Source organism: Panthera uncia, chromosome X, assembly GCF_023721935.1.
Source record: "Panthera uncia isolate 11264 chromosome X, Puncia_PCG_1.0, whole genome shotgun sequence".
In the NCBI taxonomy this organism is placed as follows: domain Eukaryota; kingdom Metazoa; phylum Chordata; class Mammalia; order Carnivora; family Felidae; genus Panthera; species Panthera uncia.
In genome coordinates this window covers 90,215,245-90,234,849 of record NC_064817.1, presented here as the reverse complement: position 1 = coordinate 90,234,849, position 19,605 = coordinate 90,215,245, and the positions used below count along the sequence as shown (strand labels likewise).

General features: G+C 37.6%; 1 protein-coding gene across 2 annotated transcripts in view; it reads left to right on the top strand.

The window, feature by feature from the left end:
• Positions 1 to 18,210, top strand: part of LRCH2 (leucine rich repeats and calponin homology domain containing 2) — a 100,141-nt gene extending 81,931 nt beyond the window's left edge. For both annotated transcript variants that reach the window (XM_049644210.1, XM_049644209.1), the window contains 4 exons: positions 370 to 482; positions 667 to 804; positions 951 to 1,028; positions 15,409 to 18,210. In XM_049644210.1, coding sequence (XP_049500167.1) covers positions 370 to 482; positions 667 to 804; positions 951 to 1,028; positions 15,409 to 15,528 — 449 coding nt within the window. In that variant the 3' untranslated portion in view covers positions 15,529 to 18,210. The remainder of the gene's footprint in view (positions 1 to 369; positions 483 to 666; positions 805 to 950; positions 1,029 to 15,408) is intronic.
• Positions 18,211 to 19,605: the final 1,395 nt, after the last annotated feature.

Below are 19,605 nucleotides of genomic sequence, written 5' to 3'. Positions count from 1 at the left end.
TGAATTATAGTTTTTATTCCTGAATAACTGTATTGACCTTCAAGAATAATTTCCTTTTTCTTTAAAGATAATAACGGCTGATGTATGTTCAATAACAATTTTTAACCTGGATCATAAGTTTCTAATAACATATGTTTAAATAAGAACATGTATGGGTGGTAGAAATTGTTACACTTGTCTTCCCTATTGCTTTCAGTTATGCACATAAGTAGATTTCGATGATATTCTACAAAAAGTATTTAGAATGTATTGAGTGATGGTGTTTTTTGTAGTTTTGTACTGATTCTTTTTCATCATGCCTCTTTCCCCACTGCTGGTTGCTTCTTCCTGTTAGCCTTGTGATAAGCTAGGAAATGTCTGTTTTTATAGCTTTTAGCCGCTCATCTCGTCAGGAATATGGGGCAGCAGATCCAGGATTTACAATGAGAAGAAAGATGGAACATCTCCGGGAAGAACGAGAGCAAATACGACAACTTCGCAATGTAAGCGAGATTGACCTTACAGATTTGCTTTGCAGAAATGAGTTTAACTTGGAAAATTAGCAAGCTAGATGCATTTTATTTGCAAAGCTTTTTAAAATTTTGGATTCTATAATGGTTACTGATACAAATATATAGCATTTATATTTAGATAGAATATCTGTGATTTATACCCATTTCTTTATAGAATCTCGAATCCAGGTTAAAAGTCATTTTGCCTGATGACATTGGAGCCGCACTGATGGATGGGGTTGTTCTTTGCCATTTAGCCAATCATATAAGGCCACGCTCTGTAGCTAGTATTCACGTGCCGTCACCAGCAGTGGTAAGTTTCTTCAGTAATTCTCTAAAGGAAGATAGAGCTTCTCAAAACTGTCTTTAAATAATACACGTCAGTAAATGTAATTTTTAGTTTTGATTAATTTTTGTATAAATGTGCCTGAAAAATACCTTTTTCCCCTTACTTCACAGCCTAAACTGAGCATGGCAAAATGTCGAAGAAATGTAGAAAATTTTCTTGATGCATGTAAAAAGTTGGGTGTCTCACAGGTAACTGTTCTTTTTCTAACAAAATGATCATTTAAATATTAACTTATGTGCATACCAGGGTTCTTCTTCACAATAGGAACAAATAATGCTTTCTGGACATGAAAATGAATACGTTCTCTTGGTACCTTTTACCGAGTTCCAGCTTTAACTGTAGCAGCTGTCTAATGAATGTTTTAAAGCTGCTTTTAAAGTCATTTATAAAATAGCTACATATATGGAAAAATGCAGTAAGCATACATATCATTGAGAAAACATAACTTAGTGGCTATATTAAAAGTTGATTGTGATGCAGTTGCTGCTTTCATTTCTCCTGCTGAAACACATTTGGACTGCTTTGTAAATCCATGGGTAGACTCTCATGAGAAGATTTGCATTCAGGGTGAACAGCGTTTTAAACTTCAGAATGTCGAATTCTACATATTAGTAACATATCGTGACAATTTCTCATGGGACAAACTTTGTCTGAAATTTGTAGAATCTGGCTTATGTTTCAGGTGATAATTGCAGTACTATAAAATTAGCAGTTAAAGTAGTATTGTAAATGTATAATGAAAACAAATAATTAAACTATTACTTTTTTAGAAAACATCATAGGCCCAACATCAAGATGATCAGGTGTTGAAAGGACATGGTGTTGTTAGCAGATCACAGTATAGTTGTGATACTTTTCCCTTTTATTTTATTTATTTAGTTTTTTAAATATAATTTGTTGTCAAATTTGCTGACATCCTTTTATTTTTAAAAATTCATTTTTATCGAGATGTAATTGATCCATAACATTAAGTTTGGTGTGCAGTGTGTTGATTTGATACATTTATATATTGAGTTGTGCTCATTTAGCTCTTTTTACCAGTGTCCTAATAATCTTGTCTACAGATTCCACTTTAATCTCTTTCCTCAAGTGAATAAATATAATTTATATAGAGAGAATCAGTTGAATTACCCTGTAATTTCGAAACTACATGCTGCTGTTCTCTAATTACATCTTTATGCTTGACATGATGTCTTAAAATTTTAATTCTTAAACATTTTTATGTTAGTTCTTCTTTGTACGCTTAATCTCTTATTGAGAAAACAGAAAAATTAGGAAGTTTTGGTTTTTTTTTTTTTTAATTTTTTTTTTTTTAAATTTACTTATTTTTGAGACAGAGAGAGACAGAGCATGAACGGGGGAGGGTCACAGAGAGAGGGAGACACAGAATCTGAAACAGGCTCCAGGCTCTGAGCTGTCAGCACAGAGCCCGACGCGGGGCTCGAACCCATGGACTGTGAGATCATGACCTGAGCCGAAGTCGGCCGCTTAACCGACTGAGCCACCCAGGCGCCCCAGGAAGTTTTGTTTTCTTTTTTTTTTTTTCAATGTTTTTAATTTATTTTTGGGACAGAGAGAGACAGAGCATGAACGGGGGAGGGGCAGAGAGAGAGGGAGACACAGAATCGGAAACAGGCTCCAGGCTCCGAGCCATCAGCCCAGAGCCTGACGCGGGGCTCGAACTCACGGACCGCGAGATCGTGACCTGGCTGAAGTCGGACGCTTAACCGACTGCGCCACCCAGGCGCCCCCGGAAGTTTTGTTTTCTAGTTAGGATTACATTATATATATTTTTCTGTTTTATCATTTTTAAGAGTTTTTGGGGGGAGCATTCTCAATAAACATTTATCGAATGAATGCACATTTTACAGATGAGTAAACTGAGGCACAGGGAGGTTAGAGAACTTGTCCAAGGTCTCATCTTTAGTGCACAGTGGGGCCAAGCTATGAACCCAGGTGATCTAACTTTAGAACATATCCTCAATCTTGGATACTCTCTATTTGTGTGCTTTTATATGAAAGAAAAGACATTGCAACATATTCCAGATACCTTCTTGGTACAGTAGGCAAGAAGCATCAATTAGGAAGGTCTTAACGGAAACTATTCTACTTAGCATAGTCTAATACTCTCTTTCTAGCTTGTTTTAGGAAAGGGTTAGTAACCCACCCATGCTACAACAAGAGGGACTTATGGAAGGACCAGTTATCAACTCCCATTTTCAAAACTTCCCAGCTACTGGTATTGGGGAAAGAGTTTTATCATTAGCTTCTTGTTTTTCCTTGACTTAGAAATTGTAATATAGAGTCCGTTTCTTCATTTAGTGTCTTTTATTTCATTTTAATGTACTTTTGTATTTTTGTATTTTTTTTAGAGAGAGGGTGCAAGTGAGCTAGGGGCAGAGAGAGGGAGAGAGAATCCCATGAGGGGCAGAGAGAGAGAGGGAGAGAGAGAGAGAGAGAGAAGTGAGGCTCACCCAAAGTTGGGCTCAAGCTCATCCAATGTGAGACTCTAATTCACGAACCATGAGATCATGACCTGAGCCGAAGTCAGATGCCTAATTGACTAAGCCACCCAGGAGCCCCAAGAGATTTTTGTGTTGTAATAGCTTTTTTGAGGTATAATTGACATACAATAAAGTGCATATAGATAAGCTATACAGTTAAGTAAGTTTTGACATGCATACACCATGAAATCATCACCACAGTCAAGATAATGAGCATGTTCATGACCCCTAAAACTTTCCGTGTGTCCCTTGGCAATCCTTTTTTCCGTGGGTAACCACTAATCTGCTATCTGTTGTTATAGTTTAGTTTGCATTTTCTGGGGTGCCTGGGTGGCTCAGTCGGTTGAGCGTCCGACTTCAGCTCAGGTCATGATCTCACGGTTCGTGGGTTCGAGCCCCGCGTCGGGCGCTGTGCTGGCAGCTCAGAGCCTGGAGCCTGCTTTGGAGTCTGTGTCTCCTTCTCTCTCTGCCCCTCCCCTGCTCATGCTTTGTCTCATTCTGTTTCTCAAAAATAAATAAATGTAAAAAAAATAAAAATAACAAAAATAGTTTGCATTTTCTATCTAGAGTTGTATATAAATGGAATGATAGAATATGTATGATTTTTTTCTGGCTTTTTTCACTCAGTGTAATTGTTTTAAGACTCATCAGTGATGTTGCATACATAAATAGATCATTCCTTTTTATTGCTGAGTAGTATTTCATTGTGAACCACAATTTGTTGGTCTATTGACTTGTTGATGGTCATTTGGATTGTTTCCAGTTTTAGCGACCACTGAGACAAATAAGACTGCTATGAACATTTATACACAAGTCTTTGGATATATACATACATTCTTTAATTTGGGGTAGATACCCAGGAGTAACATGAATGAAACGTATGGTAGGTGTGTACTTAACCTTACAGGAAAGTAAAAAACTGTTTCCCAAAGTAGTTGTACCATTTTACATTCCTGTCAACAGTATATGAGAGTTCTAGTTCCTCCATATCCTCAACAGCATTTAATATAGTGGTTTTTTTTTCTTTATTTTTTGCCATTCTGATAAGTATGTACCAGTTTGTCAATGTGGTTTTAATCTGCACTTCCCTGAAGGCTAATGATGTTGATCATCTTTTCAAGGGCTTATTTGCCATTGGTATGGCTTCTTTTATGGCGTATTCTATTCTAATCTTCTATTATTTTAGTCTCTTTTTTCAAAGTTTATTTATTTATTTAGAGAGAACGCATGCATGTGTGCACAGGAGAGGGGCAGAGAGAGAGAGAGGGAGAGAGAGAATCCCAAGCAAGCTCTGCACTATCAGTGACAGAGCCTGACGCGGGACTTCATCCCAGGAACCGTGAGATCAAGACTTGGGCCGAGATCGAGTCAGATGCTTACTCAACTGAGCCACCCAGGCACTCCTCTTTTGTCTGTTTTTTAATTGAGCTGTTTTCTTGTCACTGAGTTTGAGATTTCTCTATAAATTATGAACTAAGTTCTTTACCAGATATGTGATAAACAAGTATTGTATCACAAGTCTTTGGCTTATCTTTTCATTCTCATTAGAGTATCTTTTTTTAAGTTTATTTATTTATTTTCATAGAGAGCATGAAGGGAAAGGGCAGAGAGGGAGGGACAGAGAGAGAAGCTCAAGCAGACGCCGCGCTGTCAGCATAGAGGTCAATATAGGGCTTGAACTCAAGAACCACGAGCTCATGACCTGAGCCAAAGTCGAGTCAGACGCTTAGCCAAATGAGCCACCCAGATGCCCCTCATTATAGTATCTTCCAAACAGCACAAGCTTTATATTTTTTGAAGTAAAATTTATCATGTTTAAAAATTGTGCTTTTGGATTTGTATGAAACCACAAAAGACCCCGAATGGCCAAAGAAATCCTGAAAAAGAAAAGCAAAGCTGGAGGGGGTCACAGATCCAGACTTCAAGCTGTATTACAAACCTGTAGGGACCAAGGCAGTATGGTACTGGCACAAAAACAGACACATAGATCAGTGGAACAGAATAAAAAACCCAGAGATGAATCCACAACTATATGGTCAACTCCTCTTTGACAAAGCAGGAAAGAATATCCATGGTATGTCTTTCGATTTCCTTGTGGTGTCTTCAGTTTCCTTCATCAATGTTTTATAGTTTTTGGAATACAGATCTTTTACCTCTTTGATTTGTTTATTCCTGAGTGTCTCGTGGTTTTCGGTAGAATCGTAAGTGGGATTGATTCCTTGATTTCTCTTTCTGCTGCTTCATTATTTGTGTATAGAAATGCAACAGATTTCTGTATGTTGATTTTGTATCCTGCGACTTCAGTGAATTTGTGTGCCAACTCTAGCAGTCTTTTGGTAGAGTCTTTTGCATTTTCTACATAGATATCATGTAATGTGCAAATAGTGAAAGTTTGACTTCTTCTTTGCCAATTCGGATGCCTTTTATTTCTTTTTGTTGTCTGATTGCTGAGGCTAGGCCTTCCAGTACTATGTTAAATAACAGCCGTGAGAGTGGACAGCCTTGTCTTATTCCTGACTGTAGAGTCCGTTTTTCCCCAGCGAGGATGATACTAGCCATGGGTTTTTCATATATGACCTTTATGATGTTGAGGTACGTTCCCTGGATCCCTACTTTCTTGAGGGTTTTATCATGAATGGATGCTATAGTTTGTCACATGCTTTTTTCTGCGTCTGTTGAGAGGATCATGTTGGTTCTTATCCTTTCCTTTATGAATGTGGTGTTTCACATTGATTGATTTGTGAATATTGACCAACCCTGGCAACCCAGGAAGAAATCCTACTTGATTGTGGAGAATGGTTATTTTAATGTGCTGTTGGATTCGCTTTGCTAGTATTTTGTTGAGAATTTTTGCATCCATGTTCATCAGGGATATTGGGTTGTAGTTCTGTTTCTAATGGGTTTGTCTGGTTTTAGAATCAAGGTAATGCTGTCCTCGTAGAATGAACGTGGCGGTTTTCCTTCCATTTCTATTTTTTGGAACAGTTTGAGAAGAATAGCTATTAACTCTTCTTTAAATGTTTGTTACATTTCTCCTCTGAAGCCATCCGATCCTGGACTTTGTTTGTTGGGAGAGTTTTGATTACTGATTCAATTTCTTTGCTGGTTATTATTAGTCTGTTCAAGTTTTCTATTTCCTCATGTTTCAGTTTTGGTAGTTGATATATTTCTAGGAATTTATTCCAGATTGTATTCCAGAATGTCCAATTTGTTTACATATAATTTTTTGTAATTTTCTCTTATAATTCTTTGTATTTCTGTGGTGTTGGTTGTGATTTCTCCCCACTCATTCATGATTTTATTTATTTGGGTCCTTTCTCTTTTCTTTTTGATAAGTCCAGGTAGGGGTTTATCAGTTTTATTAATTTTTTCAAGGAATCAGCTTCTGGTGTCTTTGATCTGTTCTACTGTGGTTTTTTGTTGTTCTTGTCCTTCCTTCTATATCATTTATTTCTGCTCTGATATTTATTATTTCCTATCTACTTGCTTTAGGCTTCATATGTTGTTCTTTTTCTAGCTCCTTTATGTGTAAGGTTAGGCTGTGTATTTGAGATTTTTCTTGCTTCTTGAGGTAGCCCTGTATTGCTGTATACTTCCCTCTTATGATCACTTTTGCTGCATCCCAAATCTTTTGGACCATCTTGTTCATTTTCATTTGTTTCCATGTGTGTTTTTTATTTCTTCTTTAATTTCCTGCTTGACTTATTCATTCTTTAGAATGATATTCTTTATCCTCCCATGTATTTGTGGTATTTTCAAAATTTTTCTTGTGGTTCACTTTCAGTTTCATAGCGTTGGGATCTGAAAATATGCATGGTATGATCTCAATCTTTTTGTACTTGCTGAGCCCTGATTTGTGAACTAATACATGATCTATCCTGGAGAATGTCCCATGTGCGCTTGAGAAGAATGTATATTCTGTTGCTTTTGGATAAAATGTTCTGAATGTATCTGTTAAGTCCATCTGGTCCAGTGTGTCATTCAAAGGCATTGTTCCTTGTTGATTTTCTGTTCAGATGATCTGTCCATTGATATGAGTGGGGTTTTAAAGTCTACCATTATTGTATTATTGTCAATGAGTTCCTTTATGTTTGTTATTAATTGTTTTATATGTTTGGGGTTTCAAGTTGGGGACATAAATATTTACTTGTTAGATCTTGTTGGATAGACTCCTTTATTATGATATAGTGCCCTTCTTCATCTCTTGTTACAATCTTTAGTTTAAAATCTAGTTTGTCTGATATAAGTATTGCTACTCTGGCTTTTTTGTTTTGATGTCCATTTGCGTGGTAAATGTTTTTCCCTCTGCTTACTTTCAGTATGCAGCTGTCTATAGGTCCAAAATGGGTCTCTTCTAGGCAGCATACAGATGGGTCTTTTTTTTTAATGTTTTATTTATTTTTGAGAGATAGAGACAGAGCACGAGTGGGGGAGGGGTAGAAAGAGAGGGAGACACAGAATCCGAAGCAAGCTCCAGGCTCTGAGCTGTCATCATGGAGCCCAACACAGGGTTTGAACCCACAAGCTGTAAGATCATGACCTGAGCCAAAGTTGGACACTTAACTGACTGAGCCACCCAGGCGCCCCTCGATGGCTCTTGTTTTTTATGCATCCTGACACCCTGTGTCTTTTGAGTGGAGCATTTCATCCATTTACATTCAGAGTAATGATAGATATGAATTTAGTGCCATCTTATTACTTGTTTTGTCATTGTTTCTGGAGATTTTCTCTGTTCCTTTCTAATCTTTGTTGCTTTTGGTCTTTCTTTCCCACTCAAAGAGTCCCCTTTAATATTTCTTGCGGGGCTACTTTAGTGGTCACAAACTCTTAATTTTTGTTTGTCTAGGAAACTCTTTTTCCTTCTTTTCTGATTGATTGCCTTGCTCGATAGAGTATTCTTGGCTGAAGATTTTTCCCATTCAGCACATTGAGTGTATCATTCCACTCCCTTCTAGCCTGCCAAGTTTCTGTAGAGAGATCTGCTGCTAACCTTATTTGTCATCTCTTGTAAGTTAGGGACTTCTTTTGTCTTCTGCTTTTAGGATTTTTTTCCTTACCTCTGTATTTTGCAAATTAATGATATATTTTGGTGTTGGCCTGTTTCTGTTGATGTTGATGGGAGTTTTCTGTGCCTCCTGGATTTGGAAGTCTATTTCCTTCCCCAGATTAGGGACGCTGTAATTTCCTCAAATAAATTTTCTGTCCCCTTTTCTCTCTCTTCTTCTGGGTGTCCTATGATATGAATGTTAACTACACTTCGTTAAGCCACCGAGTTCCCTAAGTCTACATTCATGGTCCAAGATTTTTCTTTCCTTCTTTTGATCAGATTCATTATTTCCATAATTTTGTCTTATATGTTGTTCATTCCTCTGCTTCTTCCATCCTTGTGGTCATTACTACCAGTTGGTTTCGAATCTTGGTTATTTCACTTTTCATTTTGGCCTTATCAGTTTTAAGCTCTTTTATCGCTGTGGTAAGTGTCTCCCTGATGTCTTCTATGCTTTTCCCAAGCCCAGCTAGTATCCTTATGATTGTTGTTTTAAATTCTGGATCAGGCATATTACTTACATCTGTTTTGATTAGATCCCTGGCCATGACTTTTTCTTATTCTTTCTTTTGGAATGAATTCCTTTGTCTTGGCATTTTGTCTAGGTTTCTGTCTTCTTCTGTGTGTTAGGAAAGCCTGTTATGTTCCCTGCTTCTGAGGTTAATGGCTCTACGAATAAGAAATCATAGAACATCCAGGGCCTGACGCTTCAGGAAGTGTCTCTGGCGTATGCTGCATGTGCTCTGCTGCCGCGTTATGACTGCTGTATCCCATCCGTTAGTCCTCTGTAGAGTTGCTCCTTGCCTGCAGTGGGGGAGTGTTTGGACCTTGGCCAGAGCGTGGCGAGTTCTATCTACATGTGCTTCGGTCTGCTTGTTAACAGACCTGATGCTTTTTCCACTAGAGCTGAAGCCTTGCAGATCTTTATGGTCAGTAGATGTGGTTTGTGCAGGGTTTTGTGCTGGTCTTCTGGGGGAGGAGCCTGCTGCATCAGTTCTCAGGGATGTTTGCCTGGAAAAGCAGTACCAGCACAACGAAGGGTGGCGGGGCTTAGTGAAAGTAATTTCAGCAGTGGGTGTTGGCACTGTGCTGTTGACTGAAGTTAGTCTATGCTGAGGGATGGGAGAGGGAAGTGGCACCAACCAGCTCCTTTGTCCCCAGAGAGGGGTTTATGCTCACTGCTGTCAGGGAAGCCCTCCCAGAGGAGCTAATAATTTCCCCTCATGTGTCCTAGGTGTTTTTCAGATTGCTGTTTTCACAGTATGTCTGGATTGTTTGCCTGCCTGGAGCAGTGCAGTGCACTTTGGACTCTATCCCAGCCAGGCCCACTGAGTTTAAGACTCTGAACTTTAGGGACCCAGGTATGGGGGGGGGGACCTGTGCCGGTCTTCCTGGGGAGGGTCTTGCTGCACTGGGATTGATGCAGGTTTGACCCAGAAGGGCAGGGGCCAAGTGTGCTAAAGAACCATTGCCTAGGTTGGCTGCCCTCAGTGGGTGTCTCTGTGTCTATGCTCAGGGGGCAGGGGTGGGAAATGGCGTTCACTGGCTCCTTTGTCCCTGGAGAGGAAACTCCACCTCTCTCAGATGTGCTCCAAGAATGGAGAACTGTCTCTGCCAGTGCATCTCAGGCAATCCACGTGTCACATGTCTGCCCCCGGGTTACCTGCCTATCTCCTCTTACGGGAGCACTGCAGCGCTCTCAGGGCTCTAGACCAGCTGTGCCACAGACCTCTAATACTTCAGTCTTTGAGCCCCACTGGGTGCGAAAACTCATGAAAATCAGCCTCTCTCCTTTTCCCAGTCAGTAACTTTGGAGAAGTGTTTTCCTTATGCTACCCCCTGTTGTGCTTCTCTCTCTCTCTCTCTCTCTCTCTCTCTCTCTCTCTCTCTCTTTTCTCCACAACCAGGGCTCCCTCCCCTCTGCAGCCCTTTTCTTCCCCAGACCATAGCTCCGTGCCTCCTACCTTCCATGATGTGGCCCCTTCTCTCCCTTTAGTTGTGCAGTTTGTTCTGTCAGTCCTCGGATGGATTTTTTAGGTATTTGGAGTGATTTGATGGTTATCTAGGTATGTTCCAGTGATGAGGGAAGCCTAGGGTCCTCCTAGTACTCTACTATCTTAGCTCCTCCCCTAGAATGTTTTATCATCCCAGAAAGAAACCTCTTACCCATTAGTAGTCTCCCTGTCCATACTCCCCACCCCCAGCACCCCATTCTGTTTCTATGGATTTGCCTATTCTGGACATTACGTATAAATGAAGTCCTACAATATGGGAGCTTTTGTGTCTGCTTTTTTCATTTTGTATAATGTTTCCAAGGTTTATCCGTGTTGTTGTGTAAAGTGGTACTTTATTTATTTTTATGGCTGAATATTTTATTGTATGTCTAGGTTACTGGGTCACTAGGTTCTTGGCCTGGATGCAGCAATGAATTAGGGACCTGAGACCAGAATAGGGAGATAGAGTTTATCAAGTAGATAAGTATAGTACACTTTTAAGAGTGAAAGCAGGCCCCTGCCTGAGTAAGAATGGCAATGGACCTGAGAAGCTCTAGCTACAGCCTTATAAGCCTGCTTTGTTTACATATAAATTTGGCTTTGATTGGCATTTTTGATTGTCGGCTGCTGATTGTGTAACATTTTGGCTTCTGTGCATTGTGCCTACTTATGATGCATTCTGTTATAATTGTATTTATTTATGTACTGCATATTCAAGAGTTTTAATGGGCTTTGCTGTGACTTTAAGGTAACCTAAGGTGACAGGGGATAGCACAAGGCAACCTTTTGTGTGCTTGCTCCGTTCTTAGAAGTCCCTTTGTGCCTTTTGAGCCAACTCTGTGGCTAAGCCTTTCCTGCTCTGTTAGCCCTTAGAGGTGGCTCTGAAGGTGTGGCTGTTAACCTTTGGGGGTGCCTCCGAGGGTGTGGCCAGCACCAGTTTATCCCTCCTGGCTGATACCTCCTAACTAACTGACTAACATTTATACCACATTTTGTTTACAGTTCACAAGTTGATGGACGTTTGGGCTGTTTCCACTCATTGTTTATTATGAATAATGCTGCTGTGAACACTCATGAACAAATTTTTTTTTGAACACTTGTTTCAGCTTTCTTCATTCTGTACCTAGGCCCCAAGGACACAGTTGAGGGTGGGAAAGAGGAGAGAGCAGGCAGAGATTCTCAGAGGAGCCGGGGAACGTCACATCATTTACTGTGCTTGGGAGAGGTTCACAGCTGCTGCTTTCAGTTTCTTGTGGCTGATGCCTGTGTCGCCTCCCCTGCAGCATCCCTGTGCCTGGTCAGCTAGGGACCCAGTCCTGCCATTGCCTCGGGAGGGATTGGGCTCTGGGCTCGATGGGGGAGCCTGGGATGCAAAGGCTGGAGGATCCCATTGCCGCACCCCGCACCCAGAGTTCCTCCAGAGCTGAAATGTGGATCTGACCCATTTGCCACCCCTGACTGTTTCTGGACATCCAACACAATCCCCAGCATCCACAGCTGTGCAGCTGGATTGGGGGCCCTCACCCTCTAGGGGAAGTTGACAGTAAGCTAGCATAGCTCACTGGATGTGAGGCACCCACAGCCATTGTGGTTTTAATTAGCATTTCCCTAGTGGCTAATTATGTGGGACACATTTTCATGTGGTTATTGACTATTTGTAGACATTCTTTGGAGAAGTGTCTTTTCAAATCCTGTGCCCCTTTATTAATTGGATTATTCACCTTTTTATTAATGAGTTGTGGGTGTTTTTTTTCTATATTCCAGATAAAAGTACTCTATGAGATATATGCTTTGCAAATGTTAGCTGTTGTTTTTCTTTATAGATGAACTGTATCAGGTTGAGCAAATTCCTTTCTATTCCTAGATTGTTGAGAGTTCTTATCAGGAACGGATGTTGAATTCTGTCAAATGCTTTTTCTACAACCACTGAGATGATAACATCCCTTTTCTTTCACAGTATTGTGACTTAATGGTGGTTGATTTTCAGATATTAACTCAAACCTAGATTTCTGGGATAAACCCTCTTGGTCATCTTAGATTTTGTTGTTGTTTTGATATTGTTGAACTCAGTTTGCTAAAATTTTGTTTAGACTTTTTACATCTATGTTCATGGGGATATTGGTCTTTAGTTTTCTTTTCTTTTAATATCTTTTGCCTGGCTTTAGTGTCATGGTAATATTGACCTTAAGAAATAGGTTAGGAAGTATTCCCTGCTCCTCACTTTTTGTGAAAATTTTGTGTAGAATTGATCCTATTTCCTTTTAAAACATTTGGTCAGATTCTTTAATGAAACCAGCTGGGCCAAAAGTTTTCTTTGTGGAAAGGATTTTAACTACAATTCTAATTTCTTTAATAGATACAAGGCTATTCTGGTTTTCTGTTTCTTCTTGCATGAGCTTTTGGTATACTGTGTGTCAAGGAATTTGTCTATTTCATGTAGTTTGTCAAACTTATTATTATAAAGTTGTTTATAATGTCCCCTTATTATCAGTTTAGTATTTGTAATATCTCTTCTGATGTTACTTCTCTTATTCCTGATGTAGGTAATCTGTGTGTTTTCTTTTTTCTGATTAACCTAGCTAGAAGCTTATGAATTTTTAAAAATTTTCTCAGTGAACTAACATTTGGTTTCACTGATTTTTTTTTTTGTCTATTATTTTCTGGTTTTTATTTTATTGCTTTCCTCTCTCAACTTCATATGTTCTTTCTTTCTTCTTGCCATCGGCTTAATTTGTTTGTTCTTTTTCTAGTTCTAAGGTGGAAGCTGAGGTCATTGATTTGAAACCTTTTTTTCTTTTCTAACATTTCAGTGATTATTTGAATAAATAAACAAAACATTGGGAAGGCAGCAAATGCTATTGTGAAAATGGAGATAAGAAGATAGTTTTTGAGAATGCTTCTGATAAATGGGATTATTACCAGTAGTGTTTGGTGAACGGTTTATGGGAATAAGGAAGAAAGAAAAGACTATTAGGATTCCGAGGTTTATATTGAGAGAAATTGAATAGTGTATTACTGACGTAGGTACAGAATATAAAAGGACAGTTTAACTTAGTGATGATGTAATTCGGTTGTGGACAGATTGATTTTGATCTGCCTGTTAGACATCCATTTGGCTGTCTCATGTTCATATTTGTATCTGGAGCTCAATAGAGAGGTCATGGCAGGAAATAAAGATTTGAAAGTCATCAGGGTGGAGGATATAGTTATTACTGTTTGGGAATAGGAGCCTAGTCTTGCCAAGGCCCCCCATGTTTGAAGAAACAGTGGATTTAGAAAAAAATGTAATGTTTCTAGACTTGTAAGATACTGTGCTCACCAAGTGTATAGTTATGGACCAGATGGGTCCTGTCGATGGTCTGTTTGCCTCCCATGCTATCCATTACTAGCTTACTTTCCTGAGATGAATGTGTGTCCCAGCTGAAGCAGTGGACTGCCCTGTTTCTTCAGAAATAGCTACCAAATTTATTTAGTTAACCCTTGCAATTTTGATAAGGCTTTGAGAATACCAAAGAGAAGATATAGTACAAAAGAGAAGAGAGTGAAGACAGAACTCTTGAAAACATCAAGAATGCTAGAAGAGGGACAACCTGGCTGGCTGAGTTGGTAGAGAATGTGACTCTTGATCTTGGGGTGGTGAGTTTGAGCCCCACGTCGGGAGTAGAGATTACTTACAAAAAGGAAAGAAGTTAGAAGAGGATCAGCCAAGGCTAATGAAACCTAATGCAAAGCTGCCTTAAGGTCAAGTGACATGTGATGTGCTTACAAGAGGAGGCCGTTGCTACTTCTCAAATTCTAGACCACTGAACTAAGAAGCAACAAAGATCACTAGCAGCTGGAAAGAAGTAACAGTAAGACAAAAAAAAAAGTACTGAATCATTTCATATTTTAGAGACCGTGGAACCTCAGAACTGGTAGAATGAACGAGAGAGGCCAATTTTGTACAGGACTGAAGAGTTTACACTCTTCAGTTTGTTTCTTACACAGTCCTTTCTTCAGGTTGAAGAAACTGAGTCTCTGGGTAGTTTTGAGTACCTTTAGTACTTCGTATGCATGGCCCTTAGATTTCCTGACTGGAAATGGAGTGCTCTTTCTACTCCAGCACAAGAGCTTAGGGAACTTCTAGCATGACTGTCTCACTTTAAAATATTCGCTTATTTATGTGGATCAGATCAACCTCCGATCAAAACAGAGCCCGTAAAATAGAATCCCATACCCTAAAAGTCTATCGAAAGAGCCATTTGAGAATTAGAATTTGTACAATGAGATGCCACCTGACCGCCGTTAGAATGGCTGTTGTCCAAAAGACAAAACGTTGATGAGGACGTGGAAAAAAGAGAACCCTTGCGTCAGGTTGATGGGAAGGTAAATTGGTGCAGCCACTGTGGCAAACAGTATGCAGGATCCTCAAAAATTAAAAATAGAAATACCATATGATCCAGCAATTCTACTTCTGAGTGTTTATCCAAAGAAAATAAACATACCAATTCAAGGGGATATTCACACCCCTGTGTCATTGTGGCATTATTTACGATAGCCAGGATATGGAAGCAACCAAAGAGACCGTTGGTGGATGAATGGACACAGATGTGGTATACGTACAGTGGAATACTACTCAGCCATAAAAAAGAACTAAATCTTGCCATTTGTGACTTGGATGGACTTTGAGGGAATTATGCTAAACAAAATTAAGTCAGACAGAGAACGACAAATCCTGTATGTTTCCACTTACATGTAGACTCTAAAAAAAACCCAAGTGGACAAACAAAATAAAGTGTACATTATAGATACAGAGAAGAGAATGCTGTTCAAATCATTATGTTTTACACTTGAAACTAATATAATGTTACATGGCAATTACACCTCAAGAAGAGAATAAAAAGTTTAGAATTTAATTAAAATTGCGTACTTTCTACTTGAAGTTTTACAGGACACATGTTTTAAAAATCCAGTTCTAACTTGTTCAGGCTTTACTGCACTATTAAAAAACAGATGTTCTGATATCATTTATTTTGTTTTTCAGGAAAGACTCTGTTTGCCTCATCATATTCTGGAAGAGAGAGGTCTTGTGAAAGTTGGTGTCACAGTGCAGGCTCTTCTTGAATTACCTACAACCAAGGCATCTCAGCTTTCTACAGCTTGATGTAACACTTCAAAATTATAAGTGTATAGTTTCATTTATTTGAAGTGATTTAAAAAATCTCAAATTCATGATAAGAATGTCTAATCAAAATTAATAATTTTATTAGGTCAATCCATAGGTTAAAAAAAATCATGTTAAAACATCAAAGTTAAATTTCGAATTGCCCAAACTTCTTTTGGGGGAAAAACTGGATTAACTTAATAAGAGTTTTTGATAAATTCAAATTCTCTTTTTACTGAGTCAGTTGATAACCTTCATTATTTTTCAAAAACCAGATTGATACTAAATTTAAGATGTGGTTTCAATTTAATAATCACATTAGGTTTACTTTTTTATATCAGAGCATACTAGTAAACACCTGGATGAGGTAATCATTTTTTTACCGATTTAAGACTATTCTATATTTGAGTTATTTAATACACTTCTAATTCTAGTTTATACACAGTTTCTTCAATCTTTGGTCTTAGTTTTCTAGAAAAAAATGAGTAGAAAATGCAGAACTCTGGCTTTATATTAAATTCTTTTAGTATTATAGGTTAGTGCCAAAATATTTTCAGTTGTACTGTAGACTGTTTACATGTGAAGTGCCTGTGTAATTGATGACTCTTACATAGTCTTAAGCATTTTTGCAATTTCTTTTTATGTATTAATGGAATCAATGGAACTTTAAAATATTTTAGTAGATTTTGTAAGGTCAGTTATATGTGAGGATTTAAATGTGCCTCACACGGTGACATTTGTGTTTTTTTATTTAGTCCATTGCCGTTTTCCTTAAATTGGTTATGTCATGTTGTCAAAAAAAAAAATGTTAATATGCTTAATTTATGCTATTTAATTTTGCAAAACTTAATCATCTTTTAATATGTATTATTTGAAGAGTATTTTATTTCTGTATTGAAAATGTTACACAAAGCAGTAAGGTTTTTGAGAAGTAGCCAAGTACTCATTATCAAGGACACTTTGATAAAACTGCCAAAGTTTGGATCTGTGTCTGGACTTGCAGTCGGCATGCTGCCATTAGTTGGGTTTTTTTTTTTGTTTGTTTGTTTTTGTTTTTTTTTTTTCAGATTCATAGAGCAGCAATTGAAGAATAGGTGTGTATTTGGAATCTGGCCATTTGTGGATCCTGTAAATCTTAGGATCCTCAGTGAACATGATGTTGAATTAAACACAGACCATTCTATAAATATTTTCCTAAGTATGCTTTGTTACCTAAAGTCCTTGTTTAGTTTGGAGCTGGATAAATTTACGTTGGTAGGAGTGCAGGAATTTTTCAAAAACATTACTGTAATAACTCAGTTTGCTATAGAAAAACCTTAGTATAATTACTTTTGCAGTAGCCAAGCAAGTACCATATCTTAAATATGTGATTATTTGCACTTGTTACCTCTTAATATGGATGCAACTTATTAAAAGTGTTGGCCTGGGTATTTCAAAGGGTATATATAAAAGGTAAAAACTAGTGTGCCAAATGGGTATAATAAGGGTTGGTTTCGAAACAACTCTACTTTTATTGATCAGTTGGCAATGAAGCCATATAATTACATTTTGGCATTAGAATACACATGTGTTCTTTACATTCCCCAAGTGTGAAATTGGAGCTTTTAAAGAACTAAAGCTTCTTATAACTGTAAGGTTTAAAATTAAATTATTAGTAATTTATTACTTTAAGTATTTCAGCTAATTAGTTCCTATTTTTCAGTTGGATCTAAAAAAAAAACTTCATTGGCATAATCAATCTCCCTAGTGAAAACTTGAGTAATAAAGGTAAGAAATGGCAAATAAATATCTCAAGTTGATAGTTTTTATTGTACAAATCTGACAATGTTACAAATCAAGTGACCATTAAGAGCTACAGCAATCATTCATACTGCTTTCATAGTTCCCATGCGGTAGGATTCCTCTTCTCAATCAGTCTAGATGTTAATTATTTTACAGGTATTTTCCTGTTTCTCATTGAAATGATAGGCCATTTCCTTATTGCATTTCACTTACTTGTCAGTTATTGCTTTAAAGGGAAAATACACCAGAACCTCACTTACAGCATTCTTCGCCGCAAAGCAAAATTCCATTTAAGATGGGTCCATCTGAGGTTCACATCATGTCAGTCTATTTACTCTAGTGCCAAAAGGCAACACCACCTCTAAGTCAGTTTCTCAGCATAGTCCCCAAGGACACATTTTATCAAGGCTCTGATGTATTTCTTTTAGTAGTTTTTAAAATAAGTGTAAATTTTATTCTAAATGGTTTTTATGGTTATTTTATATTTACTTCATCACTTATTGAATTAAGAACGATTATCATTATTTGAATTGGATTTGTGATTTGAAGGGGTTAAATAAGTCAAGCAAATATTTTATTAGGCCCTAAAAAATGTAGTAGATAGCTACTTCTGCTAAATTTTATTACCGTATGGCACAAGAAAGAAGTGATGTTGGATATGTTAGAATTGAAATAAGGAGTAAAAATGCATTACCATTTGTTTAATAATTATCTTTACAGAATGCTAGTTTATCGACTTTTCTAAGTGAATTTTTTGAAGAATTCAGAAATCTTTGTATTGGTCACAGATCTATCATAATTGATTTTCTGATGCATTTAAAAATAAATGGAACACTAAATGTATATTACCGATGCAAACTGTGGATAAAGTTGAATGAAAAAATTAAAGTCTGAGATTTCTTTTCTCTCTCTTTACTTCTTCTCCCAACATCACAGCATCCATCTATCCTAGGTATTTGATAGCTTGTGTCTATATTCTCTACTATGGAAAAATAGACTTCAAGAGGATATTTCATGTAAGTTGCTTAAGAGTACAGATTCTCTTTACAGTTCCTAAGATACCGTCACAAAATAAATCACCTTTATATAAGTTAGACTCTTTAGATACATAAATGTCAGATAAACTTTTACGCAAAATAAAAGATAGGATATGCGGTTATTTATATTGTAGAATTTAGTGTGAGGTATATGATTGAATTACCCTTAAGCAATTTGATAAAAAAAAAATCTTTCATTTTCAAGTAATTCCAGTTTTTAAAAACTCCACCTATTTCATTAAAATGACTGTCATTTATTCATAATTATTATTCATCCTACTAGTGGAAGCTTATTCAGGTAAATATTATTATTAAAGGTGATATTGCCCCTGTTTTATAGTTACCCTAAAGTCTGAGATTTAAAGATGTGCTTAAGAAGTAAGTAAACAGTGGGGTGCCTGAGTGGCTCAGTCGGTTAAGCGTCCGACTTCGGCTCGGGTCATGATCTCACAGTTTGTGAGTTCGAGCCCCTCGTCGGGCTCTGTGCTGACAGCTCAGAGCCTGAAGCCTGCTTTGGATTCTGTGTCTCCTCCTCTCTCTGCCCCTCCCCAACTTGTGCTTTGTCTCTCTCTATCAAAAATAAATAAATGTAAAAAAAATTTTTTTTGAAAAGAAGTAAACATTTAGCATAAGTTGTTAAAAAAGTATCCTAACTTTATCACAGAATTTTGAATTGTCTTTATTTGCTTTAATAAATATTGATGTTATACATAGAGTGCTTCTAAGGTTCTCAGGAGCCTGTCTCAGCATCCAGAGTGCTCTAACAGACTGGGTGCCCTTTGATACATTAATGTATATTAAGTTAATTTGGAAATGCCTAGATGTCTTCTCTTCCTTAAGGCATAGTCTTTTTTATTTCTGCATTTTAAAACATGAAAAAAATCCCTGTGCTTATGGTGTTAAAATAGCTTAGATTTTCCACAGAAAGAGGTAGAGAGTGTGTGTGTGTGAGTGTGTGTGTGTGTGTGTGTGTGTGTGTGCACGCACGCACGCACGCACGGTGTTAAGCAAGGCTTCGTCTATTGTAGCCAAGGAGAGTCTTACTGCATTGGAAAATCAGAGTTTTTACAAGCTGTGAGAATTCTGACATCAGTAGTTTAGGATGGGAAGTTGCTGACTGAATCATTTGAAAGTTACCACAATTTGTAAAAGAGAAGATTCTTTAAAATTCTTTAAATTTTTTCTTTTAAAAAATTTTGAAGAAGCTATTGCAGCCTATTTTCTTTGATTCTTAAATACATAATATTATCCTGCCACT